At 44.3% G+C, this 26530-nt stretch overlaps 3 protein-coding genes and 1 long non-coding RNA gene across 6 annotated transcripts in view; 3 read left to right on the top strand and 1 right to left on the bottom strand.

Moving 5' to 3' along the window:
• The window catches only part of LOC113451238 (uncharacterized), a 176876-nt gene extending 171855 nt beyond the window's left edge, over positions 1-5021 (top strand). For 2 of the 3 annotated variants that reach the window (XM_087927850.1, XM_087927851.1), the window contains exons 3-4: positions 424-550; positions 2114-5021. In XM_087927850.1, coding sequence (XP_087783976.1) covers positions 424-550; positions 2114-4320 — 2334 coding nt within the window. In that variant the 3' untranslated portion in view covers positions 4321-5021. The remainder of the gene's footprint in view (positions 1-423; positions 551-2113) is intronic. The other variant, XM_087927852.1, reaches the window with a different exon arrangement.
• The window catches only part of LOC148126636 (vomeronasal type-2 receptor 26-like), a 142237-nt gene that overhangs the window by 42340 nt on the left and 73367 nt on the right, over positions 1-26530 (bottom strand). The gene's annotated exons all lie outside the window — the stretch shown is intronic.
• Positions 9061-15749, top strand: LOC148126638 (uncharacterized). Its single transcript, XR_015741554.1, has 4 exons — positions 9061-9104; positions 9476-10316; positions 13775-14011; positions 15553-15749. It is a non-coding gene; the product is annotated as an uncharacterized LOC148126638 (long non-coding RNA).
• Positions 15813-22845, top strand: LOC148126637 (vomeronasal type-2 receptor 26-like). The gene is made up of 4 exons (XM_087923282.1): positions 15813-16356; positions 16976-17206; positions 20660-20786; positions 21656-22845. The coding sequence occupies exons 1-4, from the start codon at positions 15982-15984 to the stop codon at positions 22579-22581; spliced, it is 1659 nt and encodes a 552-aa protein (XP_087779408.1). The 5' UTR covers positions 15813-15981; the 3' UTR covers positions 22582-22845.

Here is a 26530-nt window from a genome sequence, read left to right as displayed (position 1 = left end):
GAACAGGAGCATTTGCGACCTGATGTTTCACTGTACTCCCTTCAGTTAGCCTTTGAATTTTAAAAATACAATAAGATCCATTTTTATTCTGAAGAAGGCCTGCAAAGTATATTGAATTTTATTCTTAGACTCCCTGGTAACAAGGTAATTTGTTCACATTTCACCTGTGTCCTTGGACATTAATAGAAGGGTATACAACAAGTTAAATTGCTACTGCACCTGACATAATTGAGAATTGGCCAAATTCACAAAAGATTATCCCCCAGGTTTATTTTTAATCAGAGATTCAGAACTCAGGGCAGTTGCTTATCTGTTCTAGTTGGGAATCAGGTTTGTTCTTTTAAGAAAAAAAAGTTCATGTATATATTATTCAACTGTTTTTTAAGAAGGATGTTTGTAGAATATGTGTGGTTTCTGTTTCAGAATTCCGTTTCCTTTGAGGATGTAGCTGTGTTTTTCTCTATAGAGGAGTGGACCCTGCTGGATTGTGAGCAAAAGACTCTGTACCAAGAGGTTATGCTGGAAAATGCAAAGAATGTCGCCTCCTTAAGTAAGGAACTGTTCTTTCTCTAGGCTGAAATTGTTGTAGAAAGTACCATACTTTTCACAGTATAAGACATATTTCTTCCCCCCAAAAAAATTGGGTGGAAATGTCTGTGTGTCTTAGAGAGCAAATATTGCAATGGAGGGAGAGGGAGGGAGATCACCACTGCCTGTCACTGCTGCCGCCATTTGCCACCACTGGGGAATACTGGAGCCTCCACTGCCAAGCAGTTGATTGGCGATTGGATCAGCCTCCTGGTATACCGCCAATCAGCTGTTCTAGGTGGCGAGGATTGTTGCCACTACCTATCGCCGCTGCTGCCTATTGTCACTGATCGTCACCATTTGCTACAGCCACCATTCAAGTGGGAAATGGTGGTGGCAAACGGTGGTGATTGGCAGTAAATGGCAGTGGTGATCGGTGGCGATATGTGGCGGCTGCAATCAGCGGCGGCAAATGACAGTGGCAATAGACGGGGGCGATAGGTGGTGGGGGCGATTCCTGCTGACTAGAACAGCTGATGTTCCAGGAGGCAGATCAAACTGCCAATCAGCTGCTTGGTAGTAAAGGCTCCAGTGTTACCTGGCAGCAGTAAACCTAGGTGCGCCTGGTGCGTCTTATAGTCTGAAAAATATGGTAATTGTTCTGTCAGGAGATTTCTCCTTAGTTTTAGGTTGCTTCTCTCTTTGATTAGTTTCCATCTATGGCTTCTTGTTGTGTCCTCAGGTGCTTTGGAGAATAACTTGACTCCCTCTTTGTGGAAGAAAGAAGAATAATTGAGAACTGTGAGAATTATTGGAACACTGCTATCATGTCACCCTTAGTCCTTCTTTTCATTAAATTAGACATACCCAATTCCAGCAACCGTTCTTTATATGTTTTAGCCTCCAGTCCCCTAATCATCCTTGTTGCTGTTCTCTGCACTCTTTCTAGAGTCTCAACATCTTTTTGACACGTGACGAACAAACTGGATGCAGTATTCCAAGTTTGGCCTTACCAAGGCATAACACTTTACATGATCTTGATTCTAACCCTCTCTGTTGGCTTTTTTGACAGCTGCAGCACATTGCTGGCTCATGTTTAAATGATTGTCCACTAGGATTCCATGATCCAGCTCACAGTTACTACTATTGGCCAAGGTACCGCCAGACTGTACCTGTGCATTTGATTTTTCTTGTCTAAATGTAGAACCTTTTTTCACCACTGAATTTCATTTTGTTAGATAGCGCCCAATGTTCAAGTCAGTCGAGATCCTTCTGCATCTTAAGCCTATCTTCTGGAGATCCTATCTTCTAATAGACCTGATGTTGCTTAGGGATAAGGTAGGCAGTTCTGCACCATGGAGGAGGGGAAAGAAGCCTGTGATAGATTTTTTTTTCAGTCCAATATCAAGCACAGCCCCATGTTATGAACGTACCCTGACAGAAGTAGATAGAGGAATCACAAAAAGAGCTAAAAGGAAAAAGAGCTGGAGGGAAGGTTTGGTAGTGTTCAAATAAGGGCTTGCAACAATGATGCTTGAGCCCATTTGTACCTCACTTTGTGTCCATTTTTCTTCTCTCTTTGAAGCAGGTGATGGATGGGAGATGGAGAGTTCCGGCCAGGAGGTGGTAACGCCTTTCCTAAAAGACAAAAAGGAAGTTGTGGAGAAGTTTTCTGGAAAGCCAAGTCCTGTGGAAAAACAGTTAAAGGGCGAGCCGGGGAAATGCTCTACTTTACCATGTGTGGAGATCAATGTCTTCTTAGCCAAAAATGTTCACCAAAAAAGAGAAGTGTGTCCAAGGTGTGGAAAAGTAGCCACAGATGTATCAGGATTATGCGATTGTTGCAGAAGCCACATCGTGGTGAAACAGAACGAAAGCGGGAAACGCTCCAGAAGGACCTTCCTCCTTACTTTATGTCAGAGAATACAAGGAGAAAAACCATACAAATGTCTGGTGTGTGGAAAGTGCTTCAAAGATTTAAGTCATTTTACTTCTCATTATAGGGTCCACACGGGAGAGAGACCGTACAAATGCACAGTGTGTGGAAAGTGTTTCAAAAATCCAAGTCATCTTATTTGCCATAACAGGATTCACACGGGAGAGAAACCGTATAAGTGCACCGAGTGTGGCAAATGCTTCACCGAGTCCCGTTCCCTCACTTGCCATAAAAGAATCCACACGGGGGAGAAACCGTATGAATGTAAAGAATGCGGAAAGAGTTTCAATCAAAAACATAGCTATACCGTACATCACCGAATCCACACGGGGGAAAAACCCTACGTGTGCTTGGAGTGTGGAAAATGCTTCACCGAATCAAGTTCCCTCACTTGCCATAAAAGAATCCACACCGGGGAAAAGCCATATAAATGCACAGAGTGTGGGAAATGCTTCAGTGAGTCGGGGTCCCTTGCATCTCATAAAACAATCCACACAGGGGTGAAACCATATGAATGCCAGGAGTGTGGGAAGGGCTTCAGAGCTTCAGTGTTACTTGCTTCCCATATAAGAATCCACACCGGGGAGAAACCCTATAAATGTACGGAGTGTCCCAAGAGCTTCCGTTCTGCAAAACACCTTGGTTTCCATAAAAGAAAGCACACAGGGGAGAAACCGTATAAATGCCAGGAGTGTGGAAAATGCTTCACTGAATCAGGGTCCCTGACTTACCACAAACGCACCCACACCGGGGAAAAGCCCTATAAATGCCAGGAGTGTGGAAAGAGCTTCAGAGCATCAAGTTTTCTTACCTCCCATAGAAGGATCCACACTGGGGAGAAACCATATAAATGCAAGAACTGCGCGATGAGCTTCAGTCAAAATTACCAGTATGCTATACATAACAGAATCCACATGGAAGAGAAACCATATAAGTGCACAGATTGCGGAAAGGGCTTCCACAAGAACAGTCACCTTACGTACCACAAAAGGATCCACACCGGAGAGAAACCGTACAAATGCAAAGAATGTGGGAAGAGCTTCATCCAGAAATATCAATACACCGAACATAACAGAATCCATACTGGGGAGAAACCGTATAAATGCATGGAATGTGGAAAGAGTTTTAGAGCTTCCAGTTTTCTTACTTCCCATAAAAAGTTCCACGCTGAAGAAAAACCGTACAAATGCGTGGAGTGCGAAAAGCCCTTCACTAATTCAGGGTCCCTTGCTATCCACAGGAGGATTCACACTGGGGAGAAACCATATCAATGTAATGAATGTGGAAAGAGTTTTAGTCAAAAACATCATTATACTAGACATAGCAGAATCCACACTGGGGAGAAACCATATAAGTGTGTGCAGTGTGGGAAATGCTTCACTGAGTCCCGTTCCCTTACTTGCCATCAAAGGATTCACACTGGCGAGAAACCATATGAATGCACTGATTGTGGACGACGGTTTACTGAATCCCGTTCTCTCACTTCCCATAGAAGGATCCACACTGGGGAAAAACCATATAAATGCCCAGAGTGCGGAAAGAGCTTTAGAGCTTCAAGTTCTCTCACCTCCCATAAAAGGATCCACACTGGGGAAAAACCCTATAAATGTAAAAACTGTTCAAAGAGCTTCAGGCAAAAATACAATTATACTATACATAACAGAATCCACACTGGTGAGAAGCCTTATAAATGCCTGGAGTGTGGAAAGAGCTTCCATTCTCAAAAACTTCTCCCTTCCCATAAACGGATCCATGCGCGGGAGAAAACATATCAGGGCAAGAAATTTGACAAAAGCGTCAGTCAAAAACACCATTATACTGAACATAACACAAGCCAGCCTGGGGAGAAACCATAACAATGTATGGAGTGTGGGAAATGTTTCCCTGAGTTGGCGTCCCTCACTTCCCATCAAAAGATCCACATGCATTAAAAAATCATATGGGGAATGGTATTTACTCAACATCGGTGCCTGTATGAGCATAGAAAAAGTCATTCAAGGGAAACCCATAAAAACAGACTAGAACTGTATACATGGATTGTGTGTCAAAAAATTTGCAGACTATAGCCTTATCTTCTTATGCCATCAGATGTTGGCTATCATGTTGCTGTTTTTTTTTTTTTACCACAATGAAATGTTAGAGAGTGGAATATAAGGAATGATGATTCTAAAGAGAATGGAGAATAACTGCAACTGATTACTTCAGTGATGTTAAGCATTTGTCCTCACAGAACCTTGACTCTAGTCTTTTTTGGATGATCTATTATGACGCCCTTCGCTGTTTGTATCTCTCAATCAATTGCCGCTAGAAGCACCCAGCAGAGTGACAGTAGAGCAACTCTGGAGTTTGTTCTCTTGCATCTCTCGTTATTCCTCTGATTGATCAGACTGTTAATTGTGAGGGCTGTCAACACTTTTTATGTTCTATTAACTCTGCTTGTTTCCTCGCTGTGATGGGGTTAAAAACATGGTGGTTCTAAGGCACAGATGGGCAATCTTGGCTTTGTCGTGATAATATCTTGAATAAAAATGTACCTTTGGGTTTTCTCTCTTTCACAGATTAGTCTGAAGAATTGTTTTATAAAGTGCCAGTGTCCGAACTTCATTCTTGTCAAAGAGTTTGCAGCGTGACTACTATTGTGAGACAACTCAGGAGCAAAACACAGCACACAGAGGCTTTGTCTTTATAAACAAGACTGCTGTATGCATACATATACGTGGTAGGCAAATACCTGGCAAGCAATCAGTCTTCATTACTCTGCACAGAGAACTACAATGGAGATAGAACATGAGAAGAAGAGAAATATGCCCTCTCATGGCCTGCCTTATATAGACAGCTTCTTAAAGTGGCAATAACCCTGCTGGCTGACCCATCCTTGGTCTTAAAGCGGCAATAACTCTGCTGACTCGTACTCATTACATCAGCATTTACAGCAGCTGTCAGAATTCTAGCAGTTACCCCAATTAAATCATGACGGATGGTCAGCTCTTACTGTGTTTCTCCAACAATACAGCCTCCGCCAATAGGAAGGGCCAGCGTGATTTCTAGGCATGAGGAGAAATTAAGCCCCGCCCCCAAAATTTAGGCCTATTTAAACCATGCATTTCCCCGCCATTTCTCACATTGTTAGAACTACATGAGATGAAGAGAAATTGGGGGGAAGGGCAGGGGGATGGGGAGAAAACTTGCCTTTAGGAGTGCCCTGCAGGTAGCCTAGGCTAGAATACCCCGATAGCAGCTCACCGAAGGCAGAGTCCCCAGCCATTTCAGGGCGTGGCATGGCTACCCATTTCCCCTCGCCTTTAGGCAGTCTCTTTCGGGTGATGGAAGCTTCCCAAATGCAGTCACCAGCCACTTTGATCAGCCAGTAGAAGCGGCCTTGGGGAGAGCGCACACACACACACTCACCTCGCTGCGAGGCCGCTACTATCGGCAGATGAAAGCTCCCTTGAAGGCAGAGTCCCCAGCTGCTTCGGAGCATGGCATAGCTGCCCGTGTCCCCTCGCCTTTAGGCAGTCTCGGGCTATGGAAGCTCCCCAAATACAGTCAACAGCCACTTCGATCGGCCGGTAGAAGTGGCCTTGGGGCGAGGGGAGTGTGTGTGTGCGTGCGCTCGGCCTGAGGCCGCTTCGGGCCGATTGAAGTGGCCGGTGACTGCACTTGGGGATCTTCCATCGTCCGAAAGAGACTGCCTAAAGGCAAGGGGACATGGGCAGCCATGCCTCACCCTGAAGCGGCTGGGGACTCTGCCTTCAAAGGAGCTTTCGTCTGCTGATAGAAGCGGCCTCGCGGCGAGGGGAGTGTGTGCGTGCGCTCGCCCCGAGGCCGCTTCTACCAGCCAATCTAAGTGGCTGGTGACTGCATTTGGGGAGCTTCCATCGCCCGAAAGAGACTGCCTAAAGGCGAGGGGACACAGGCAGCCATGCCACACCCTGAAGCAGCTGGTGACTCTGCCTTCGAGGAGCTTTCGTAGGCCGATAGAAGCGGCTGTATGGGCCGCTCTAGGTGGGGGGAGGAAATTAAGTCACCCCCCCCCCAAAAAAAGACGGCCTAGCTGGTTTTTCAGGGGTCAAAAAATAAAATAAAGCCCGGCCTTATTTTGTGAGAAACACAGAAAATCATCAATACCTTAACACTCCTCCCATTTAAAGCTGAACAGCTGATAATCCAAATGCTTTAGCATATTCCTTTGCCAATATATCAGCTATATTATGGTCAGTAGAACACTGCTGTAATCTTATCAGTTTCTCCTTTACAGCCTCCCTAACATTACAGTGTTTGATATCTATATGTTTACTCCTGCTTACAATGCAACCTCTTGCTGCCAATTTTATACTAGCCTTACAACAGTGGCCAGCTATTAAATCGTCAATACCTTAACAATGATTTCTCTCTTTAAGTGCACTTTTAATCAGTGGTTGTCTGCTGCGGGTTCACACCAGTTCTAGCGAACTGGTATAAACAACAATCAGTTGGCCCCGTTTACCCACCCCTGCCTTATCCTGTCTTACATATTCTTTTGCAGCTCAGCTGATTCGCACGGCAAAGTAGATTACCATGCCTCAGCTGTTCTACTCACCGGGGAAGACTAGAAGGTGAGCTGGAGAGGTTCAAATTGCTGTTTATTGAATGCTCTTTGCACACGCAAAGCGTACACTCACAGAACTGGTTGTTAAACCGCTTGCAGCCCACCATTGTTTTTAACATGCAATGGGGTAGGACAGGAATCCTGGCAGTGTTCCAGAATTACCAAGTGGAAGATAAAAGGTTTTCTTCCCTAGTTCCCAAATAACGTTCTCCACCTAATTATAGAGCTGTGATTGCATGTTGAGTTTGTGTTGAATTCCAGTCCTATAACGTCTTAGGAAACCTGTGCAGTGCAGAAATTCTGTTGATTTAGAGGGAAGTTTGAATCATTGATTGATCCAATGAATTAGAAGAGAAAGCATCTCAGTCATGAAAGATGGATGATTATATGGGTCAACTGGCCATGGGTGCCAAGACAAACCCTTTCTTTAAAAAGGACATCAGAACTCAAAATTGAATATCCCCTTCTATTTTTCCCCAGAATCACCACTCTGTGAGATCAGTGGTGGTATTTTACTGGTTCGGCCTGGTTCTGCCAAGCCTGTAGTGCCGATGAGCAGCGGAAACCAAACTGGTTCTCTTCGCTACTCTGCTGTTGGGCCCACCTGCCCGCCTGGGCTCCCATACTCACCTTTACCCTGTGCTTTTGAAGTGCAGCTGCTTTCTATGCATGGGGCATTCTTTTGTAATTCAACCAATAGTGCAAGAGAAGAACACTTTCCTTGAGGAGGTGATTCACCAGGAAGTTGAAGAGAAGGCTAGGAAGTTACAAACTCACCCTGAGTCGTCTTTCTAGGAAGAAGCAAGCAGAAACTTGAATCCTCTGCAGAGATGGCATTTAGCAGGTTCTGACCAGTCCTGGAGAACTGGCAGTGGAAATTTTATGTAGTTCGGAGAACCGTCAAATACCACCTCTGACAGCCCCCACATCTATTCTCTGCCTCCCGAGTCCCAGCTGATTGGCTGGGTCTTCTTTTGTTGCCCTGCACAGGAGAATGGAGCTGGAAAGCAGGTTATTGGAGTGGGGAGGGAATGGGGATTTTACAGTATCCTTCCCCTGCCACGGCCACCAAGCCATACCCACCAAGCCACGCCCACCAAGCCATGCCCACAGAACCAGTAATAATTTTTTTTAATCCCACCACTGTTCCAGTTCTGTGCACCTTTTTCAAAAATGATCACCTTGAGTCAGTTCCTCTGATCTCCCTTCAGAGTTCCTTTCCTTTAAAGCAAATGTCCCCAATCCCCGGTCCATGAATTGGCACTGGTCCGCGGCATGCCAGAAACATACACAAAATAGTTTCCCAAAATCCAAAATCACACAGACATCTCTATACTGTGCGTCAAAATATACACAAGATAATTCATCAAAATCATCTGCTGGACATCATCAAAGACCTTCGCTGAACGAACATTGTTGGGTGCTCTGCTTAACCTTGGAGGTGAGGGCACTAAGTATTTCCTGAGAGCATCTTGAGGTTGCCAGTGTTGTGGGAATCTGTCTCTTGACCTATGTCCCTTAATTCAGGTGGGGACAAGACAGTAAACAGGTCTCCTTTTGATGGTCTCATATAGTGGACTAATTAATTCTGGACAAGATAGTCTCTTAATATAACATAGGACAGTGGTGGCTAACCTTTTGGGACTCCTGTATGAAAAATTGTGTGCACGCTCGCATGTGATCTCCCCTACCACCCATGCCACCCCCTTACCTGTACTGCACCTCCCAGCTGGTTTTTCGCTCGTTTGAGGCCTTTTTCGGGCTCTCAGAGGCTTGAAGAAAGCCTCTGCAGCATTTGTAGGCGGAAAAATGGGCCCATTTCCTCACTTCCGGTATTTCAGGACCTGCTGAATACCAGCTGTGATTCAAGTCTCTGCCATCACATGACTGGCCACCAAGTGGAGCTCCAGAGACTTCTTTCTTTTTGACATCCTCAGCCTCCTTGAGGTTCCTCAGACAAGAATGGCCTTGACATAGAATAGAAAAGAGAATAGGTAATAGAATAGATAATAGAATAGAATAGAATAGAATAGAATAGGGAATAGGGAATAAGTAGAATAGAATAGAATGGAATGGAATGGAATAGAATAGAATAAGTAGCATAGAATAGAATAATAATAGAATAATAATAGAATAGCATAGAATAGGGAATAGGGAATAAGTAGAATAGAATAGAATAGAATAGAATAGAATAGAATGGAATGGAATGGAATGGAATAGAATTGAATAAGTAGCATAGAATAGAATAATAATAGAATAATAATAGAATAGAATAGAATAGGGAATAGGGAATAGGGAATAAGTAGAATAGAATAGAATAGAATAGAATAGAATAGAATAATGGAATGGAATGGAATAGAATGGAATAAGTAGCATAGAATAGAATAGAATAGAATAGAATAGAATAGAATAGAATAGAATAGAATAGAATAGAATAGAACAGAGTTGTAAGGGACCTTGGAGGTCTTCTAGTCCAACCCCCTGCTTAGGCAGGAAACCCTACACCACTTCAGACAAATGGTTCTCCAACATCTTTTTTAAAACGTCCAGTGTTGGAGCATTCACAGCTTCTGGAAGCAAGTTGTTCCACTGATTAATTAATTGCTCTAACTATCAGGCAATTTCTCCTTAGTTCTAGGTTGCTTCTCTATCTAATCTTTGTTGTTTTGCCGGACATTCGTTCAGGGAACAGTTCACAAAACACCAGAGACCCACATCTGACTTCTGTTAGCCTCAGACTAGCTTTTCTCCACCTCCGCACCTGCTCCCGGAGGCCAGGCACCGAATAATTGTGAAACTCGTGGTTCCTTCAGATCCTAAGGGATTTTTGTCCAATCATCATCCCTGAAATCACTGAATGTTGAGAGCAGCCTGCTGTCACATCGTCTTGAATTCATGCTCCATGCACACTGGGCCAATGTGGCTAAGGCAGAGATTTGGAGAGGACACTTGGATCATGGCTTGTTGCTTGTAAAGCTGTAGTTGCTCTCTTAACTCTTTGCGAGAGAGAGAGAGAGCTCCCTTTCCAGAACGGCGACCAAGTTTTGCCATGAGAGCAAAACTGCTTCTCCTGCTATTGCTTCTGCTTCTGCTGCCCACCAGAACCAATGGGAGGAAATGCCCCCTCGATTTCACCAAGGATCGGGATACCGTCTACAATTACTACCACCCAGGAGATCTCTTGCTGGGAGGGATTGTGCCTCTAAGACCAGGTCAGCTTGGTACAGCAACCTTTCGGGAACCTCTCTTTAACCAGCCAACTTTGTAAGTAGGTTTGTGGAGCTGAATTTGTCCTTTTTTTGCATGGAAGTTTGCAAGGATATCTGATGTTCAGGAATCACTCTCAGGGAAATATTTTCTATTTTGCCTCTTCTGCTTCTAGAAATAGAATAGAATAGAACAGAACAGAACAGGACAGAATAGAACAGAACAGAATAGAATAGAAGAGAATAGAATTCTTTATTGACCAAGTGTGATTGGACACACAAGGAATTTGTCTTGGTGAAAATACTTTCAGTGTACATAAAAGAAAAGATACATTTGTCAAGAATCAAGAATCATAACATACAACAGTTAATGATAGTCATGGGGTACAATAAGCAATCAAATCATACTAGGAAACAGACAAAATAAATCATAAGGCTACAAGCGACAAAGTTACAGTCCTACAGTCACAAGTGGGAGGGGATGGGTGATCAGGAGTGATGAGAAGATTAACAGTAATAGTAGTGCAGACTTTGTAATAGTTGGACAGTGTTGAGGGAAATATTTGTTTAGCAGAGTGATGGTCTTCAGGAAAAAACTGTTCTTATGTCTAGTTGTTCTGGTGTGCAGTGCTCTGTAGCGTTGTTTTGAGGGAAAGTGTTGGAACAGTTTATGTCCAGGATGTGAGGGGTCTGTAAATATTTTCCCAGCCCTTCACCAAAGTTATTAATCTCACATCCTGCTCATCTGTAAGATCTGATAAAACACTGGATGAATATTTAGAACAGAATAGAACAACAGGGTTGGAAGGGACCTTGTAGATCATCTAGTCCAACCCCTGGTCACGCAGGAGACCCTACACCATTTATAACAGATGGCAGTCCAGTCTCTTCTTGAAAACTTCCAGTGACAAAGCTCCTACCACTTCTTTTTTTTTCTTTTTGAAATATTTTTTTATTGTTTTATATCATACATTTCCTTTCCATGTTGAGCAGTGTGCTCTCTAAGGGTCCAAGATGTTAACATACAAACATAATCATTGTCATCATGATCATATATATAAAAGCAAATATGTGGTAATATCTAAACTAATATGCAATAACATCAATCATATTATAACTTATGTCATCTTCCATTATACTATCGATTATATAAGCATCAGAAGTATTTACTCATCTATTTTTTTTCTCCTATAAACCATATTTCACCTAATTCCACTCCTCTAACCTCAATATCTGTCATTCAACCATTTATAGAATAGTTCCCATGTTATCAAATAGTCTGAATCTTCTTTTCCTTTAATTTTTAGGGTTAGCCTATCCATCTCTGCATATTCCAGAATTTTTAAAATTATAATATCATCTGCAGGGGTTGGTTGATTGTTCTCATTGTCAGAAAATGTGTCCTTATTTCTAGGTTGAATCTCTCCATGATCAGTTTCCATCCATTATTCTAGCCTTCAGGTGCTTTGGAAAACAGCTTGACCCCTTCCTCTCTGTGGCAGCCCCTCAAATATTGGAACATTGATTTCATGTCACTTCTGGTTATTCTCTTCACTGGACTAGCCATGCCCAGTTCCTACAACTGTTCTTCATATGTTTTAGCCTCCAGTCCCCTAATCATCCTTGTTTGCTGTTCTCTGCACTCTTTCTACAATCTGAACATCTTTTTTATGATGTGGTGACCATAACTCAGTGCAGTGCTCTAGGTGTGGTCTTACTACGGCTTTACAGAGTGGAATTAATACCTCATGTTATCTTGATTGAATCCCTCTTTTAAGGCAACTTAGAGTTACCTTAAAAGTGTGTTGTTCTGTGGTTTTATGCAGGAAAGGCTATCATTCATACCGGTTCCTTCTCTCCTTTCTTTTTGCCATTCATGAGATCAACTCAAAATTCCCAAATTTTACTCAATCTTTCCCTGGGTTATGACATTAACGAGGACTATTATGAATCAGGAACGATTGCTGACGCCCTGGCAGAATGCACAGAATGAACATTGGAATGTTCTTGTCCTACACTATTCATTCTTTCATAGTTTTTAAAGAGGTGCCAGTTATCAGAATAACAGAGTTGGATGGGATCTTGGAGGCCTTCTCGTCCAACCTCGTATTGAGGCAGGAAATCCTCGAACATTTCAGACAAATGGTTGTCCAATCTCTTCTTAAAAACTTCCCACATTGGAGCACTTACAATATCTGGAGGCAAGTTGTTCCACTGATTAATTGTTCTCACGGTCAGGACATTTCTCCTTCATTCCAGGTTGCTCCTCTCCTTGATTAGTTTCCACCCATTGCTTCTTGTCCTGCCTTCAGGGGCTATGGAGAATAAGTGTTACTACCAGTTCGGTGATTACGTTTGTGTGTGTGTGTAGAAAAAACATCAGCTGTGCCGCCCAGACAGCTGAAAAGCGCTGCACGCGGGTGCGCAGATTTTGAAAAGCCTTTTTTTTTCCTGCTTTTTCCACCTCCGCTGTAACCAAGCAAAGCAGCTGAGGTTGAAAAGGCAGGAAATAAAGGACAGGTAAGAGTCCGGGTGGGCATGTGGGCCAAACAGCAGCAAACAGAGAACCGGTTTGGTGTCTGCTGTTCTTCAGAGCTACCAGTTCTATAGAGCCAGGCTAAACTGGTAACATCCTACCCCTGGTTGACCCCCTCTTCTTTGTGGCAGCCCCTTAGATATTGGAACTCATTAAGAGTTGTGAACCTAATCCTATGTTTTTCTCTGGTAATATCACACTACTTACTAGACCATACAAAACATTTTCTAGACCAATGCTCAAATACAGCTCATCAGTCTGGAACCCACATTACGTATCTGATATGAACACAGTTGAGAAAGTCCATTTATTTTATCTTTGGTCCTATCTAAGTATAGTATATAAAATCATACATTGCAATGTCCTACCTGGTCAATGAATACTTCAGCTTTATCCATAACAACACTAGAGCAAACAACAGAAACAAATGCAAGGTTAATCTCACCAAACTTGATTGCAGGAAATACGACTTCAGCAACAGAGTGGTCAATGTCTGGAATCCTCTACCTGACTCTGTGGTTTCTTTCCCAAACCTCAAAAACTTTAACCTTAGTCTGTCTACTGTTGACCTCACCCTTTTCCTAAGAGGTCTGTAGGGGGTGTGCATAAGTGGACCAATGTGCCTACCGTCCCCTTATACCTATTATCTTCTAACTGATTGACATATCAAATAAAATAAAATAAATAAATAAATAAATAAACACAGCTATCATGTCACCCCTAGTCCTTCTTCTCTCTAGACTAGCCCTACCCAGTTCCTGCAATAGTTTTTCATATGTTTAACAATTATAAATATTACTTCTAGTAAGAATAGCAAGGATAGAGTTAGAAAGGGTGTCGAATCCAACCTTTGCTTGAATGTATGAATTGTCAAAATACTGAATGAATAATTAAAGGTGGTTATGGGTTTTGTTTTGTTTTGAAGCAAAAGTTATATTGCACCCTGGTACCTTCTGTCCTTTTTTTTTGCCATTCGTGAGATCAACCAGAATCCCCACATTTTGCCCAATATCACCCTGGGCTATGACATCTACGAGAACTATTATGAACCACGACTGACTGCCGATGCCCTGATGGACTTGCTCTCCACCGGACAGGCAAATGTCCCAAACTACATTTGTGGAAGAGAGAAGAGGCTGCTGGCTGTGATTGAAGGGACCGAGTCCAACATTTCCGAGCAGATTTCCACCATGTCAAACCTCTACAAGATGCCACAGGTATGAATGGGGATTGGGAAGAAATGGCAAGTCTTGATATGTCCTGCCCAGGAAAATGTCATGACCAGAGGTGGTATTCAGCCGGTTCGGACTGATTCTGGCATACTGGTAGCAGAAATTTTGAGTAGTTCAGAAAACCAGCAAATACCACCTCTGGCTGGGCCCACCCATCCACCCACCCTTACCGTTCCCTCTCCTATATTCCCTTGTTTTTTAGCTCAGCTGATTTGCATGGCAGAGATGCCACACCTCAGCTGAGCTAAAAAACAGCACAGCTCACCAGCATTGATACAAAGGGAGGTCTTTGAGCCCTGCGTTCCTGCACAAAGCACCCTCTCAGGTAGGAAAAAATTTGGAAACCCACCACTGGTCATGACCATCCAGATGTCCTCACCAGGAAATTGCCTTTGGCACCTAAGATCTGACAATCAAAACATTAGGGCACTTAACTCATTGAGGGCTTCTTCTTCCATTGAAGAATGGCCGATACGCGGATCCGACAGCATGTGAACTGAAGTTCTCCCCTACCTTTCTACACATCATGTATGTCTCTCCCTTTTTTTTGTCTGCCTATATGTTGGTATGTTTTGTAAGGTCCCAAAAGGTACCTGAGTTACCAGAATGTCAAAGAGAGAGATCCAAGAAGAGGCTTGGAAAAATATCAGTTTTTATTTGTACAAAGAAGAGCTGGGTAGACATTCCACAACTTACAGACAAAGAGCATACAGTGAAATGCCGCAATGGGGAAGGTATGGCGTCATTTTATACCTTCAGAGACATCAGCTTAGTACCCAATTCTGGCCCCCTAGCCCCGTGATGGTGAACCTATGTTAGATGGCACGCAGAGCCATTTGTGCAGGCACGCAAGCTGCAGGCAAACCTAACTCACTGCGCATGCGTGAGTCTCACAGCTGATTTTTTGGATGGTTTGAGGCCTTTTTTGGCCTTCTAGAGGCTTGAAAAAAGCCTCTGCAGGCTTTGCAGGACGAATCATAGGCCTGTTTCATCACTTCATGTAGGCACAAAATGTAATCACCAAACTGGTATTAACGCCTGTTGAATCCCATCCCTGGCTATAGAGCACTGCACACCAGAACAACTAGACACAAGGACAGTTTTTCCCTGAATGCCATCACTCTGCTAAACAAATAACTCCCTCAAAACTTTTCAACTATTTACAAAGTCTGCACTACTATTACTATTAATCTTCTCATCACTCCTTATCACCCATCCCCTCCCACATGTGACTGTAGGACTGTAACTTTGTCGCTTGTATCCTTATGATTTATACTGACTCTTTCCTAGTATGATTTGATTGCTTATTGTACCTTATGACTATCATTAAGTATTGTACCTGATGATTCTTGACTCTTGACAAATGTATCTTTTATTTTATGTACACTGAGAGCATTTGCACCAAGTCAAATTCCTTGTGTGTCCAATAACATTTGGCCAATAAAAGAATTCTATTCTGTTCCGTTCCATTCCATTCCATTCCATTCTATTCTATTCTAAAACATTTCCCTTATTTTTTTTATAAGGTCAGTTATGGCTTTGTGTCTGAAACTCTGGATGACAAAACCCGGTTCCCGTTCATCTACCGAATGGTCCCCAAAGAAGATTACTTGTACTGGGGAATTGCCAAACTTCTCCTCCATTTCAGATGGAACTGGGTTGGTCTTCTTGCCCCGGACACTGAGAACGGCAAAAGATTTCTGCAGAATTTTAATCCCATAATAACTCGAACACAATTTGGCATTTGCCTTCTCAATCAAACATCAGCATGTTCTGGAAAATGGTGCTCATGCAAATGAACCATTCACTTGTGGAACCAAGTCAGTGTTTTAATATATTATGGAGAATATCGCCATTTTTACAGCTCTATACGCCTAACTCAACGTTACATTCAAAGGTACATCAAGCCTCTCCTGGCAAAAGTTTGGATCACCACAGCCCTGTGGGACCTCTTCATGAATTTATCTCATGAAGTACTGTCTCCCCAACATCTCCAAGGTTTCTTCTCTTTCTTAATGCATGTTGGAAAAAGACCGCAGTATGTTTATGAAACATTTTTCATCCCTATGCAACGGTTTGGCATGAAGGCCTTCAGCTGTTTATATTCCAAACACTTCTTTTCTGTGAAAGGAAGAGTGAGGTGCCAGGAGAATGAGGACCTGGAGACCCTACAAGAAGACGTGGTAGAGAAAACCGTCTCTCTGGATGGCTACGGTATTTACAACCTCGCCCGGGCAGTTGCTCGGGCAGCACACACTGCCTACTTATCCAGATCCAAGCAGAAAGTGATGAAAGAAAAAGATCAGAGGCTGATGCTTCAGACATGGCAGGTATTTGATTTCCTTCAAAAATCCTGAAGGTGCGCTTTCAGGCTGTATTTGTAGATGGTGTGGTGAGTTTAAGATTTCAATCATTGTCCATTTTGTGAGGTTTCTGAGGCAGAGAAGCTCCCACTCCACCTCCTTTGTCATGACTTCTGGATTCGAGTTATATGGATGTTGCCAAGTCTACTTGGAGAACTTACTGTCAACTTTGGAAGCCATATTAGCACCAGATGCTTCCACCCTGCCACATTCTAGGGCCTGGGGAAATGGGTGGGGGAAAATTTATTGGAGTGTAAGTGGTTAGACACAACAGCATTCTTCTTCTAAGTCAAGGTCATGTTATTTCCGCACCTGGTTGAGAGGACGTCTCAAGTTGGGATGGATGTTGATTGGGGCATGTGATGCCATGAGGGGTGCAGGGGGTGGATTTGTAATTTTTTACTTATTGCAAGGAAACCCACAACTTTCAGATTCAGGATTTTCCAGATATGGCAGTTTATTACTCTAATAAAAAGAACCTTGGAGAGGATGTCTGTCTCTGAGTTATTTGTTGGAGTGGAGGTTTTCTGGAACACTGACATTTAGTTTGTCTTTTCTCACGTTATTTTTTTGTTTGCCATTGTAGCTTCATCCTTTCCTGGGAGATTCCCACTTCTACAATACTTGCATGGATGGAGTGTATCTGGATGGGAAAGGGAACCTCGCTGCCAAGTTTGATAGTGTGAACTGGGTGACCTTCCCAAATAAGTCCTTTGGGGCAGTGAAGTTTGGGAGGATAGACAGACCATGGGGGTCCAAAGACCTGGAATTCATCCTTGATCAGGAGGCCACAAACTGGTCCCAGAGGTTTAACCAGGTGAGCTGGGAGACTTTATGTAATGCTTTTCAAATTCTCTTTCTGTGATGATCCAGGGTGTGGCACAAACCAACAAAGTCACAACGATAGGTAAAATCCCTTTAATACCTCCAACTTGGCCCCCAATGTCCAGTTATCTTCGGCTGGAGGAAAGTAAACTCTCCCAAGAACAGTCTTTAAAGGGAAGAAATTTAATCCGAACCCAAAGTACATGTTCTGTTGAAGTTTGGAAGATTTAGCGGTTTTCCATGCAATTCCCTTTTTCCATTAGGGTGCGCTGCAAGCAGGTAGCTGAATTTAGGAGACTCCATAGAAATTCACTGGTTGGCCACTAGAGGGTGCATTGCAAGGTCTGGAAGACACTGGTGCAGTTCACAGCTTGGCACCTTGAGTGTGTTGCAATTCAGTACTTGACCCTTGGGTTACCTTACAAGTGGGTTGCTGAATTAAGGACCCTTGCACTGCATTGCTGAATTTAGGAAATTCCTGTAAAATTCACTAGTTGACCCTTGCTCTGCATTGCAAGGAGGCTGCTGAATTTAGGAAGCTCCTGTAAAATTCATTATTTGACCACAAGGTGGTGCTGCAAGCTGGTAGCTGTATTTAGGACCCTTGCGCTGCATTGCAAGGGAGCTGCTCTGTTTTTTGACTAAAGATTGTGTTTAATTCCATTAAAGGGAAAACTTTCTCACTTTGCCAGCAAAGAAAGACGGCATGCTGTATTTTTTTTTTCTTTAAATTGCCAGCTGAATTTGGATTCCCTCTTTGTGGGGAGGAATTATGGCCTGTTTCTAAGGAGATGGCTCATCCTAAAGAATTTACGACTCTATTGCCTGGAGACCACATCGTAAACTGGGTAGAAGAGCCTCTTTATGGCTGTCTTTCCTGCAAGGCACAAGCAATGAGGAATCGAAAGCAACTCCAGAGCTAGAGAAAATGCAGTTTCTTTGTTTTTTAGGACACAAGAAAGGATTACTCAGTCTCATTCAACTGCATTTGTTTGAAGACAATAACTGGAGGGCTGCAAGGACAGACGGAGAAGATGCCGCTTGTTTGTCTCTAGCAAATGGGGGAATTTCTGGCCCCTCCCAGTAATTCAAACAGGCTTTATAACTTCAGTTGCTCAGAGAGAGAAAGAGAGAGAGAATTCAGGGTTCCAATCCTTCTTCTTTACTTTTCTAGGACATCAGATTAATGACTTTTCCACTCTTTCACTGGCAATCTGATTAACTCATATCTTCACTTTGGGAATTCCAATTGCATTATAATTTCACTCTTCATAGGAATTCAGATAACGTAATTTCACTGCTGGGATTCAGATTAGCACTATAATTTCACTGTTCTGTTTTTTTAAATTTACTGACAGTCAGGAAAACTCTACAAAGGCTTCCATGCAAAGTTTTTTTATTGGGTCACAAGGCATCCTCGAAATGTAACTCACGGTTATGTTGAGATACATCTTATGTCCAATTCTTTGCACAGTTGACTTCATAGTGTGAAATTATAGTGATCCCATAACGAAGGAGCAAAGGGTGAAACACCAGCACAGAGCTGGGGTCCAAGCAAGTGTAAAGGAAACTCCCTCACCCCAACCAAGGGTCAATTCAGTAACCAATCAGGATTACAGATGTGACCACCTGACATGAACTACATTTACCATGAGGCATTCCCTTAAGGGGACAGCTCCCAATTCCTAACTAACTATCCCAATTCCCAATTAACTACATACTGTCTGGACAGCACAGTACATATAAATTATAAATAAAAACCAACACAAACCATGCTGCAGCAATTAACGAGACAAGGCAGGATAAGGAAATGCAGACTTCAAAAGATAATAAACCACATAGAGTTGGGAGGACATCAGAATGCAGATAAGCTTCGACAAACCAATATAATTCACACTTTGTTTCCAGCAAGGTGCTGTGCACAAACACCCTTTTTAAATCCTGTTTTCCCAGATGCAGCTAATGAAGGGAATCAGGGCCCTTTTCTCACCCACATAACCCATGTTACTCCCTTATCCTCTCCTCCCTGCATGCCCTAGGATGAAGAAGGGGTGGACCTGAGTCTTCCTTTGAATGCCCAGCTGGACTGTGCCCTTCCCCAGTTTCCTTCACAGCCATCGGAGCCACACTCCCACTCCCTGTCAGCTGCTCTACCTCCCCCTTGGAATCAGACTCCAATAGGGGCATGACACTTTCATTATTCCAACCAATTGGGAAATGTTTGGGAAGTGGGTGGAGATGGGATGAAGGATTGTGTGGGATCACTGTTTCCGATGAAATTGCTAGGCTCATTGGAATTCCGAGTTGGACTCCATGATCAGGAGCTCTACTGAGGATTGGAGAGATTCAGATGCTACTTGGTTCTTTCTTCCTTTCTCTGTGCATCGTTGCCCCAGATCAGCTCCACCATACATGCCTGTGTGCCTCCCACTGACCATCAGACATTCAGGTCTCTGCCGTGTAAGCCGCATGCGTGGGGGGCGAATATGCAGGGAGCATGTGTGTGAATGTGGGGTGCGCACACAGGCATAGGTAGAGCATTGCCTTTTTGGATATTCATGTGTGCGCTTTGGGCACTCAGGCCTGAAAAGGTTCACCATCACTGTCCTAGGATCCCTGAACAACCACCTCCACATTGGGTTCATAACTTTATTTTGTCCCATCCAGCTCTGCCCCTTTTTTGTCATTGAACCCCAGAGCCAGAAGTGAGAGGTCAACTATTCCAAACCCATCCTCAGTGTAGAATTCTCTGAATTATCTTTGACAGATGACTCTCCAGCCTATCTTTGAAGTAAAAGAGAGTTTGTATTACACCTGGAAAAAGAATAGCAATAGCACTTAGACTTATATACCACTTTATAGTGCTAATGATGACCCAGGGTTTGGCAGAAAGGCAACACAATCAGATAATCAGTAGGAGTCCTTTATTAGCTCCAACTTTGCCCCAATGTCCTGGTTATCTTCTGGCAGGAGAACAACTCCACCAGGAACAGCCTTTGACTGCAGAGAATCAAGTCCAAAACGTGGCCAACAAAGACTGTATAAGTCCAAACAAGCCAAAATGAGGTAATTAGTCCGGCAGGGCAAGAGAAGGAATTACAGACACGAAGGCACAGTAATAACTCAACCCAGTTAGGAGGATGCCAGGAACGCAGATAACCAAAGTTAAACTTACATTTGTTCCCAGCAGACGCCACACTCAGCATGCATCTCTTTTAAACTTCCTTCCCAGCTGTGGCTAATGAAGGGAATCAGGGCCCCTTCCTCCCAGGTAACGCACGTAATCTACCTTCCTCTCTTCTCCGTTCCTCCTGGCGTGCCCTAGAATGAAGAGGGGTTGGGCCTGGGTCTTTCTCTGAACTCCCTCTCCCTTGAAATAATTAACATCTCATGAGTACAGCACCATTTAATCTTCTATGGTTGATGTTCCTTCTCTTTGGGTCAGTCTCTGCCTCGCTCCAGGTGTACCGAAAGCTGTCATCCTGGCCACGCCAAGGTGGTCTTGGAAGGAAGGCCGCTTTGCTGCTACAGATGTGTCATGTGTGCAAAAGGCACTATCTCCACTCAGGAAGGTATGGAACCCTAAGGGAAAAGGTATGAATGGGGTGGAGAATCACAAATGCATTTCCATTTAGAGATGTTTGGAAGCAAGCTTGCCTAAAATGTGCAACCAGCAGTGGTGGATTCAACTTTTTTTTTAACCACCGGTTCTGTGGGCATGGCTTGGCGGGTACGCAGGCACCAGATGTATGCTTTGCGTTCCCCCAGAGGGTTTGATACTGGCCTTCTCCTGCAATCCTGCACTCTCCCTGTGGGTTCAACAACTGACACGTGGCGATCCTTTGTGCCACGTGAAGCAGCTGAGCTTCAAAACCAGGAAATAAAGGTCAGTATAGAGCTGAGATGGTGAATCTATGGCATATGTGATGAAAGTGGCATGCAGAGCCCTTTCTGCTGGCACGCGAGAGGTCGCCCGGAAGCACCCCACTGCACATGTGTGTGCACTGCCTGCTTGACAGCTGATTGTCAGGTATCTGGTGTGTGCATGCGCAGGAGGAAAGGGGCACGGGAGATTCACAAGCTTGCCCAGAGACATGTGGTGCATGCAGGGGGATCTTACACGCATGCGCAGAGATGCATGGCACATGGGGGGATTGTGTGCACATGCGCAGAGATGTGTGGCACATGGTGGGTCACACGCGCATGAGTAAGGGGCAGGGAGGCCATTTTCATTGCCTTTGGGTGCTGACATGCGAGCACAGGAACCAAAAGTAGCCACCAATTTTCAAGGCACAGGAACCCAAAGGTTAGCCACCGTTGGTAAACCAGCACAGGTGGTCGTCAGAGAATTCATCCGCTGATCATCAGAGTGAACCAGTTCATCACAGATGATCCTCAGAGAATTTCAGAAATTAAGAGTTCTTGCCTGTCTTCTCCCCAGATGCAGAGAAGTGCACAAGATGTCTAGAAGATCAGCATCCAAATAAAGACCAAACCAAATGCATCCCCAAGAAAGTAACCTTCTTGTCTTACAAAGAAGACTTGGGCATAATCCTGGCTTCCTTTAGCCTCATCTTGTCTTTGGTCACTGCCTTCGTCTTAGCAATCTTCATCAAATTCTTAGAAACACCCATAGTCAAGGCCAACAACCGGGACCTTTCTTACATCCTTCTAGTCTCTCTCCTGTTGTCCTTCTTGACTTCCCTCCTCTTCATTGGTCGTCCCAGGGCAGCCACCTGCCTTCTCAGGCAAACATCCTTCAGCATCATCTTCTCTGTTGCAGTATCTTCCATCTTAGCCAAAACGATTACAGTGGTGCTGGCCTTCCTGGCCACAAGACCTGGGAATTCTGTGCGGAGATGGTTGGGAAAGACTTTAGCCAACTCTATTGTCCTTTCTGGCTCCGGTGTCCAAGTTATCATCTGTACCGTCTGGCTGGGAGTTTCTCCCTCATTCCCTGAGTCTGACGTGCACTCCCAGCCAGAAGAGATTGTTCTGAAGTGCAATGAAGGCTCAGTCATCATGTTTTACATTGCCCTCTCATACATGGGCTTCTTGGCTGCCATCTGTTTCACGGTGGCTTTCCTGGCCAGGAACCTCCCTGGGGCCTTCAATGAAGCCAAGCTGATCACCTTCAGCATGTTGGTCTTTTGCAGTGTGTGGGTGTCCTTTGTCCCCACCTACCTGAGTACCAAAGGGAAATATATGGTGGCTGTGCAGGTCTTCTCCATCCTGGCCTCCAGTGCTGGACTGCTGGGCTGCATCTTCATCCCCAAATGCTACATTATCTTACTACGACCTGACCTGAATACAAAGGAGCAGCTAACAGCAAAAAGTAGAGATGGTTTGAGAGTGAATGCAAATTAATCTTAATTGCCATAACCCTCTCAGATGCTGCTACATCATAGCTTGGATTCAAATTCAGGGGAACTTAGTGTATTCATTTGAAGACCTCCATACCTTCCACTACTGTTGAAGATGTTGAAAATGCTGAAACATACCTAGATTCTTAGGGAGAAAAGCAAGATCCGTATTTCCAAACTGTCCTCCAAATGAATGGTCCCAAAATAACCTAGAAGACAACATAGACTCAAAGACTTCTCGAAACATTAAAATACTGTGGCAAAGTTATTTGATTGGGAAATGTTTCTGGTTGATTCGATTTCTCAAAGAATGTTTTAAAAAATAGATATTTAACATTTTTATGTTTTGGGATTTTAGTTTAGTAATTAAATATGTGAAGGTGACATTTAATGATTAAGTGTGGAAGTTGGCATCCTGCTTTTCCCATAGAAGAAGGCAGATTGAATATGACAAAATAAATTCCTAAGAGAAGGAGCAGCTGGGTGGCACCACCAGTGAATCTGAAATGTGCATGTCGTAGATCAGTGGTCCCCAACCTTCTGGTTCTGCAGTGGTGGCAGAGGGATGGGAGATTATAGTTCTATGCAAATGATGGTGTCAGGGTTCCAACGGATGCCTGAATTCATTCATGAGCCCCGATCTAAGTTTCAAAAGAAATCCAATTATTTATTAGGAGCAACATGTTGGTACTTTCCCAAGTGCAGCTGGCTCTGCCCAATGGAATTTACTGCCCACTTATGACTGTTTCCCCCCTCCTCCCAGGGTGTGTCATAAATCACATTCTCCAACAGAGCACTTTTGCAGGCTGTAGAAAACATGCCTCTCCAGCTTGCTCTAGTAACCTGGGATAGAATCTGGAGAAAGGTATGTGTGGAATGTGCTTCTGGTCATAGCATCCAAGCTTCTCAAGAGCAGCCCAGGAACACTTTATGAGTTGATAGATGGGGAAGGGCACATGCACGCTACTGCTTGGGCAAATAAAGTTTCACATGTTCATCCACTCACCCACCGCTTGCCCAGCCTGGTTACCAATAGGCCGTGGCTGCAGTATCAGGTTGTGGCCTGGGCAGTGATGGGATTCAGCCAATTCACACCACTTTGGGGGAACCGGTTGTTAACTTTCTGAGCAGTTTGGTGAACTGATTGTTGGAAGAAATCATTAGGGCAGAGAACCAATTGTTAAATTATTTGAATCCAACTACTGGGCCTGGGGGTTTGGGACCCCTGTGGTAGACGAATAGCTTTCACTATGGATGGACTCAATGAATGTATAATAGGCACACTGCTGGAAGATTTGAAGGACCAAGTTGGGGACAGGTTGTTATGGAGAAAATCAGTGGTGGTATTCTACTGGTTCGGCCTGGTTCTGGCATATTGGTAGCACTGAAGATTGGCAGAGACCTGGGCTCCCATACTGACCTTTATTCCATGCTTTTGAAGTGCAGCTGCTTTGCACGGCACAGTTGATTGCCATGTGGCAGCTGCTGAAGCGACCGGGAGAGTGCAGGATTGCAGGAGGTGAGTAGGAAAGCCTCTGTGCATGAGCAAAGTCTGCATTTGGCACATGCGTGCAAAGTGTGTGTGTTAATGCAACTTAGGATTGCATTTTTGGCTGCTGCTGTTGCACACTGCTGGCACATATTTAGCTGGTTGTCCATCAAGACTCCAAGATCCCTCTCACAGTTACTGCTATTGAGCCTGGTTTCACCCAGCCTTTTATTTAAGTATTAAATGCACGAAATTCCCCAGGGTCAAGGGGGAAATGTATGATGTGATTTAGTATCAGCTGGCTGTCAGGGCTCCAACAAATCCACTCTCACTCAGAGCAATAGTCTGTAGCCGCATCTCAGAGAAAAGTAAATTGGTTTATTAGAAATTGCCATATTGGCACATGGCTGGGTGTAGCCGATACTAAATCATATCATACATTTCTCCCTTAACCCTGGTCTTTCTCCCACCCCCTGGATGTGACTTCTCCAATGGGACACATCCATCTCCAAGAGTCATCCATCATGCTCTCCAATAACCTTCTTACGCTCCGACAACTTTGGGCTGCCGAGTTGATCATCTAGGCATTTCAAGAATGCCTTGCTTTCCCCCACTCCCTTTTTCTGGCTGCTAAAAAGACCAAAGGAGTGTCTTTTTAGTTGACAAATAAAGACACTTTTTGGTATACCAGATATATCTTTTTTTTAGGTAACTAGGGCAAAGAAGTGACATAGAGTTGGCCACACCCACCCAGTCACATGACCACCTAGACACACCCAGCCGATCACATGCCTACCCGATCACATGACCATCTAGCCATGACCACCCAGCAACATGACCACCCAGCCACGTCCTCCCAGCCAGTCATTAGGGCAGAGAGCCCCTTGCTAAAAAATTTGAAACCCACCCCTATATAGATAGATGACAGATAGGTAGACAGACAGATCTACAGACAGATGATTGATAATAGATAGATAATAGGTAGATAGTTAGGTGGGTGAATACATAGACAGACAAATAGGTATATGATAGATAGGAAGGTAGGTAGGTAGGTAGCAGAGGTGGTATTCAGCAGGTACTGACCAGTTTTGAAGAACCAGTTGTGCCAAGCGAAAGAGCCAAGCCGACCTGAGATTGGCTTCCTTCCCAAGTCCCTCCAGCCCGAACCCAAAGGAGCCACCAGGAGAGGCCTCCCGAGGCAGTGATAGCGCCCACCCATCCGCGGACAGGGAAGCGAAGCGACGGCCTGCGCTGCGTCCTCCGAGCTGAGCCCTGCCGAGTGAGCGCCTCTGCCCAATGCCCATGCCGCAGCAGCGTTTGGAGCTGTCAGCGCACTTGGAGATGCATGCAGAGGGGGACGGGCTGGGTGAGGGGTGAAAAGGACAAGTGGCTTAGGGCTCTCTCCACTGGACCTGCCAGCCAGGGAAGCAGCGCTGCTGTCACCTCACCTCCCTGTCCACAGACAGGTGGGCACTATCACTGCCTTGGGCAGCCTCTCCCAGTGGCCCCTTTGGGTTTGGGATGGAGGGACTTGGGATGGAAGCCAAGCTCAGGTCGGCTTGGCTCTTTTGCTTGGCACAACTGGTTCTTCAAAACTGGTCAGTACCTGCTGAATACCACCTCTGCTACCTACCTACCTACCTTCCTATCTATCATATACCTATTTGTCTGTTTATGTATTCACCCACCTAACTATCTACCTATTATCTATCTATTATCAATCATCTGTCTGTAGATCTGTCTGTCTACCTATCTGTCATCTATCTATATAGGGGTGGGTTTCAAATTTTTTAGCAAGGGGCTCTCTGCCCTAATGACTGGCTGGGAGGACGTGGCTGGGTGGTCATGTTGCTGGGTGGTCATGGCTAGATGGTCATGTGATCGGGTAGGCATGTGCGGCTGGGTGTGTCTAGGTGGTCATGTGACTGGGTGGGTGTGGCCAACTCTATGTCACTTCTTTGCCCTAGTTACCTAAAAAAAAGATATATCTGGTATACCAAAAAGTGTCTTTATTTGTCAACTAAAAAGACACTCCTTTGGTCTTTTTAGCAGCCAGAAAAAGGGAGTGGGGGAAAGCAAGGCATTCTTGAAATGCCTAGATGATCAACTCGGCAGCCCAAAGTTGTCGGAGCGTAAGAAGGTTATTGGAGAGCATGATGGATGACTCTTGGAGATGGATGTGTCCCATTGGAGAAGTCACATCCAGGGGGTGGGAGAAAGACCAGGGTTAAGGGAGAAATGTATGATATGATTTAGTATCGGCTACACCCAGCCATGTGCCAATATGGCAATTTCTAATAAACCAATTTACTTTTCTCTGAGATGCGGCTACAGACTATTGCTCTGAGTGAGAGTGGATTTGTTGGAGCCCTGACAGCCAGCTGATACTAAATCACATCATACATTTCCCCCTTGACCCTGGGGAATTTCGTGCATTTAATACTTAAATAAAAGGCTGGGTGAA

Source organism: Pseudonaja textilis, chromosome 2 (genome assembly GCF_049901715.1).
Source record: "Pseudonaja textilis isolate UNSWEBS1 chromosome 2, rPseTex1.2, whole genome shotgun sequence".
Taxonomy (NCBI): Eukaryota; Metazoa; Chordata; class Lepidosauria; order Squamata; family Elapidae; genus Pseudonaja; species Pseudonaja textilis.
Note: the sequence above shows the minus strand (reverse complement) of the source record. Positions and strands in the feature narration are given on the sequence as shown.

Bases quoted from the DNA above. Each gene is read 5' to 3' on its own strand.
- LOC148126637 (XM_087923282.1), top strand. From the start codon at position 15,982: ATGAATTTATCTCATGAAGTACTGTCTCCCCAACATCTCCAAGGTTTC. The intron at 16,357-16,975 runs GTATTTGATTTC...TTGCCATTGTAG, and splicing joins TGATGCTTCAGACATGGCAG to CTTCATCCTTTCCTGGGAGA. The intron at 20,787-21,655 runs GTATGGAACCCT...TCTTCTCCCCAG, and splicing joins CACTATCTCCACTCAGGAAG to ATGCAGAGAAGTGCACAAGA.